At 51.0% G+C, this 6,000-nt stretch overlaps 1 protein-coding gene across 6 annotated transcripts in view; it reads left to right on the top strand.

Moving 5' to 3' along the window:
- The first annotated feature begins 756 nt into the window (after positions 1 to 756).
- Positions 757 to 6,000, top strand: part of TSPAN15 (tetraspanin 15) — a 36,378-nt gene continuing 31,134 nt past the window's right edge. For 3 of the 6 annotated variants that reach the window (XM_064145087.1, XM_064145090.1, XM_064145085.1), the window contains exon 1: positions 757 to 892. In XM_064145087.1, coding sequence (XP_064001157.1) covers positions 797 to 892 — 96 coding nt within the window. In that variant the 5' untranslated portion in view covers positions 757 to 796. Of the gene's footprint in view, positions 893 to 1,363; positions 1,492 to 2,107; positions 3,021 to 6,000 lie in introns of those variants that run through there. The other 3 variants (XM_064145086.1, XM_064145089.1, XM_064145088.1) reach the window with 3 other exon arrangements.

The following is a 6,000-nucleotide window of genomic DNA, read 5'->3' as shown; positions in this document are numbered from 1 at the left end:
AGGGTGAATTCCCTGGCACACTTGAGCTGCACTGCTGTAGAATGCAGGGATTCTGCTTTGTGATCACAGAATCGTAAAGGACCTGTGAGATCGCTGAGTCCAAACATCAACGCACCACCACCATGGCCATTAAACCATGTCCCCAGGGGCCATGTCTACACGCTTTTTTAACACTTCCCCAGGGACTGCGACTCCACCACCTCACTTGAGCAGCCTTGGGCCACTCTTGCAGAAAATAAGTCTTTTGTGAAACCTAACTTAAACTTCCCCTGGTGCAACTCGAGGCCGTTTCTCCTTGTCCTAGCGCTCCTTCCTTGGGAGAAGAGGCCGTGATGCTTACGGACGCTTCATCCAACCGCCCCCAGCCGCCGGGCAGTTGCTTCGCAGGTGTGTTTGTGCCTGAAGCGGCGGCTGGCGGCTGCGGGGGGACCTGCCTTGCTCCGGCTGCGGCAGCAGCGCTCGATGGCTGCGCGGAGATGCGTTTCTTTCCTGGCTGCCCCAGCTGCGGGCTTCAGCCCCATGGCAAAACACAAGCAGCCGCAGCCGTGGCCGGGAGCATTCTGGGGCCTGCTCCCTCCCTGTTAGGTGCTTTTCCGCGCCGTACCCCCACTTGTGGAATCGCCCCCGAGCCGGTCCCGCTCCCGGAAGCAATGGCGACGGCTCCGGGCCTGCCCGATAGGGCGGCCGTTCCCTTCCACTCCCTCCCTCCGCGGGGAAAGGGGCGGGTAGGGCAGAGCGGGGCCGGGCTGGCGGCAGGCTGCGCTCTGGAGGCAGCAGGTGCCGCGGGAGGGGGAGGATGGCGGCGGGGGACGCGGAGCAAGTGCGGTACTGCGGGCGCTTCTCCTACCTCTGCCTAAAGCTCACCCTCATCACCTACTCCACCACTTTCTGGGTGAGCGGCTGCCCACGCGTGGGGGGAGCGGGCGGGGGGCGGCACCGCTCCCAAAGGCTGAGGGAAGGAGGGGGCCGCGCCTCAGGCGGCCCCGGGGGATCTACCCCAACGCGGGGCCTCGGGAGGGGCTGCGGGCTGTCTTCCCCGCTCCGTGAGAGGCTGCGGAGTATCTCCCACGCCGCGCCCCGAGGTTTCGGAGGCAATTAGTGCTTCCGCTGTGGAACCGGCGGCCGGCACACCTGTGGCTGTAGGTGCAAGCGGCTTGGCCTTCCCCAGGCAGCGACAAACTGGCTTTGGCGGATGGGAACTTGTCGGGATTGAAAGTTTGGCCGCTGGAAATCATTTAGGTGGCTGTTATAATGGTGCTTTCCCCCCTAGGGGCAAGGTAAGCCTCTGCCCTACAGAGCCAGTCAGCCGGAGAACGCCTTGGCTTTAAAACTTAGAGGCACGGCATGCTGGCTGCCCGCAGCCAATGAAACGCACCTGCTGTCTCCAGGCTGGTCTCACTGGCTTCTCAAATGTGGCGCATCCACCTTACTCGGGCACCCCCAGGCTGGAAGGAATCTCCTGGGCTCCTTGTAAGGACCCTGATTTAAAAGGTGCTTTTTGCAGTCGTGAAGAAACTGGAGTGGTGCTGCCTGGTTGTGCTGGCTCCAGGCTGCGCTGAGGGACGAGTTGCTTAGGCAGCCTTTCTTTTGGGCTCTTTCAGTTTAATCCTCTTTAAGCTCTTGTTTTGATGGGCTGTGTTTCCCACCTTAGTAGGAACGGTATTTGCAAAGTGCGAGCTTAAAGCTGTGGGGGTGTTGTGGGGGAGAAGAGATTTAGGAGGTTTAGGTCCACCAGGCTTGATAGTAGGGTGCTTTTTCAGGCTCTCAGAGACTGGGGTGGTGCTGCCTGGTTGTGCTGGCTCCAGGCTGTGCTTAGGCAGCCTTTCTTTTGGGCTCTTTCAGTTTAATCCTCTTTAAGCTTTTGTTTTGATGGGCTGTGTTTCTCATCTTAGTAAGTACGGTATTTGCAAGGTGAGAGCGTTAAAGCTTTGGGGGTGTTGTGGGGAAGAAGAGGTTTAGGTCCACCAGGCTGGATAGGAGGTGTCTGATTAAAGCTGTGACTTAAGGCTAAGCAGAAATTGAAATGTAAAGTGTTTAGGCATAGTTAAGGCTGTTTGGGATGCAGGATGTCGTAGACTCATAGAATGCATTGGGTTAGAAGGGACCCTCAGAGGTCATCTTATCCAAGCCCTGTGCACTGAGCAGGGACATCTTTAATTAGGTCAGGTTAAGCCTTTTGCCTTAGCAGACAAACCAACGAGGGAACCTCTCGGGTTTGACCCACTGCTGTTGCCTGTATTCCTGCACAGCGGCCATTCCACAGCTGTGGTTTTCAGAGAAGAGACATTTGTTGCGCTGTTTTTCAGACTCTTTCTGTTTGTCCTTAATGAAGAAGCATGGACGTCGTCTACTCTGCGTTCCCCGTAGGCAGCAGGGCCTCTGGCTGGCGGGATGTAAATACTGATCGGGTAGCAGAGAAAGGACCCTTCTGAAACGTTTCCCTGTGCGTCCCTGGAGGACAAAGCTTCTTTCAAGCAGCTTGAGGATTTTATTTACTCTTTGTCGTTGCTTGCTGTGGATTTTCAACGCTCGGCCTTTGTTTATAGCCGAGGGCTTCCGTTAGTCGGCTCTGCCAGGGAGATGGGCTGCCTGGGGAGGGAGCGAGGGCGGCAGGCGCGACAGGGGCTGCGGGGAGGGGAAGGATGGGAGCTGGTGGCGTTTGCTGGTACTGAGCAGCCTGTGCCTGGTCTTCAGGCTGAGCACACATCGCGTTGTGCAAGGTAGCAGCGTGTGGCGTGTCCCTCTCAGAACTGTCTTTTATTCTAGCTTAGTAAAGCAGAGCTCCTTACCACTGAATATCAGCGTCTGGTTCTTTTCCCAGCTGTGTTTCTCTTGCTGACTTAATTAATTTTTAAATTGGGGTAAATGGGAGTGGAGTTTGGCTGCGGAGTGTTGGCTTGCTTAAATTTTGGATGATTCCGTGATCTTGTGCTGCTTTTGGGGGCTTTGGCTCAGTGTGGGATGCTGAGACCGTTGGATTTCCTCCCTGCTGTTGCTGCTTCTCTGGTAACGAGGTGATGGTGAGTGATGAGCATCTGTATTCAAGTCCCTGAGATTGCTTAAAATCACCAGGACCTCAATGTCAGCTTTATCCCAAGGCAGAGAGGAAATAAGTGTTGTCGTGAGCACTGGAGGGAATGTTTGCTCCAGGCCCTGTCGCTGCTGTGTCTGCCCCTGTCACCCAGGGCTGTTTTTACAAGCCAGTTATCACTGGAACTTTTTCAGGCAACAGTTTTGCTGCAGAATGAGGCAGCAACGTAAAGTTTCTTGCCTGGCTGGAACAACACCCAGGATTTTAAACGGAAGAGCAGACACTTTTAAGTACTGTAAATATAGAGTTAAACCCACTACTTAAAGATAAATCGTTTGCCTTTTTCTTTGGGGATAGCAACTTCTGTGCACGCAAAAGCCCCCGAGAAAGTCCCTGGGGTTTTGCTGGTCAGTACTCATTTAACACTGGACAAGGCCAGTAAATCTTTCCTGTGGCCAAATTAGGAGCTGTTGTGAAGGCTGCAGGATGTAAACGGTGCAGATTCTACGTCAGAGCTGCATTTCCACCCCTGGTGACAGGAAGGGAGAAGAGAGGGGGCTGGGGTGATTGTGAGGCTAGCACATCTGCTTGGTGTCAATAATTGTTGGCACTGATTTGACCATATTAAAGGTTTAAAATATCTCAATCGAATGCTTAAAAAAAAAAGGGGGGGAAGATAATAAAAACCTAAATCCTGCTCATGGGAAATGAGGATTTTAATTCTTTACTTAGGTGATTTTTTTTTTCCCCCCACCCATAACATTTTTTTTTTCTGCTTCAAAATCTTTTTAAAGCTTGGGATGCACACATGTGTCTGCTCTATGAATGGGATCAGAGTTTTTATTCGTTAGCTGATGCTTTTCTTCCCCTGAGAGAGCAGTGGTGCTGCTGAAAGCAACATGAAGCCTTCCTGCCTCCTTGCAGCCATGTGCCCTCTGCATCAAAGCATTTGCAGAACAGTTAATTTAGGATTGTTAAAGGCAGTTTTGTTGCAGGGGTGTTTTGTAGTCCTCTTCTGGAGGAGCGACACAGTTTTAAATGTCTGGTATCCTGAAGCAGGCTTCTGGGTGTCCTTCCAGAAGAGAGCAGAGGCATGGCAAAAAGCTTCCTGTTTAATCTCCTCATTTCCCTGGGATGTAGTCCTTGGGGCAGTAAAAGCTGTAAGGGGAGCGGAATTTTGGTAGTGTGGTGGATTTTTGTTTTGTTTTGTTTTTGTTTGTTTGATGGTTTTTTTTTTTTGCTAGGCAGGTTTTGGAAAACAAAACACAAGACCAAAGTTTCTTGTATGCTTAAAAGGCTTGAAGTGATCTTGGAGGGCAAAACAAAGATGGAAGGGCATGAAGATACCTGCTTATATTAATATCTCTATATGCTTTTATATATTTTAAGCTCTTGAAGTGGGAATGCAGCTTTATTTCTGCTCACTGGCAACTGTGAATCTTTAAAGTGGAAGTTTCAGACTGGCCCTGAGGTGGAAGTTGTTGAGCATGAGAGTGGTGAGAGCCTGGAATGGGTTGCCCAGGGAGGTGGTTGAGACCCCATGCCTGGAGGTGTTTAAGGCCAGACTGGATGGGGCTCTGGCCAGCCAGGTAGGATATCCCTGCTCATGGCAGGGGGGTTGGAACTAGATGATCTTTGTGTTCCCTTCCAACACTGACTGATTCTATGATTCTATGTTTTGATGAGAGAACTGAGAAAGTGGCTGAGAAAGTAATTTCAGTATATGTTGCAGTTTTGAAACAGCACACTTCCAGAACTCAGATAATCCTGACAGCTTATGTTTAGTGTTTGGTGGTTTGGTTTGTTGTTGTTGGGTGGTTCTTTTTGGTTTGTTTGTTTGTGTTTTGGATTGTTTGATTTGAGTTTTGTTTGGTTTGTTTTAATTTTCTAAACAAACACTCTACCAGGCAAATATCAAGCTTGTGCTTTGAAGCTTGCAGGGGAGTGTGGCTTTAAGTTGTATTTGTCTACTGTTTATTGAGCAGGGTGGTCTGGACACAGAGGGACCTAGACAGGCTGGATGGGTGGGCAGAGGCCAATGGGATGAGATTTAACAAGACCAAGTGCAGGGTTCTGCACGTTGGCCACAACAACCCCAAGCAGCACTACAGGCTGGGTACAGAGTGGCTGGAGAGCAGCCAGGCAGAGAGGGAGCTGGGTGTGCTGGTAGAGAGTAGCTGAAGATGAGGCAGCAGTGTGCCCAGGTGGGCAGGAGAGCCAATGGCATCCTGGCCTGGCTCAGGAACAGTGTGGCCAGTAGGACAAGGGAGGTTCTTCTGCCCCTGTACTCAGCACTGTTCAGGCCACCCCTTGAGTGCTGTGTCCAGTTCTGGGCTCCTCAATTCAAGAGAGATGTTGAGGTGCTGGAATGTGTCCAAATGAGGGCACCGAAGCTGGTGAGGGGCCTGAAGCACAGCCCTGTGAGGAGAGGCTGAGGGAGCTGGGGGTGTATGGCGTGGAGAAGAAGAGGCTCAGGGCTGACCTCATTGCTGTCTACAACTCCCTGAAGGGAGGCTGTAGCCAGGTGGGGTTGGTCTCTTCTTCCATACAACCAGCAACAGAAGGGGACAGAGTCTCAAGTTGTGCCAGGGGAGGTCCAGGCTGGATGTTAGGAGGAAGTTGTTGGCAGAGAGTGATTGGCATTGGAATGGGCTGCCCAGGGAGGTGATGGAGTCACTGTGCCTGGAGCTGTTGAAGCAAAGTTTGGATGAGGCACTTAGTGCCATGGTCTGGTTGATTGGATAGGGCTGGGTGCTAGTTTGGACTGGATGATCTTGGAGGTCTCTTCCAACCTGGTTGATTCTATGATTCTATGTTTTAAGGGGGTGGTTTTATTTATTATTACTCTTACAGAAAAAAAAAGTTGTAGATATCTAATATATATAAAAATATAATACATATAATTATATAAGATAAAGAATATATAATAGACAAATATATATAGTATGTGTGATATATTAAAATATAGT

The sequence above is a fragment of the Pogoniulus pusillus genome, chromosome 6 (genome assembly GCF_015220805.1).
Source record: "Pogoniulus pusillus isolate bPogPus1 chromosome 6, bPogPus1.pri, whole genome shotgun sequence".
NCBI lineage: Eukaryota > Metazoa > Chordata > Aves > Piciformes > Lybiidae > Pogoniulus > Pogoniulus pusillus.
Note: the sequence above shows the minus strand (reverse complement) of the source record. Positions and strands in the feature narration are given on the sequence as shown.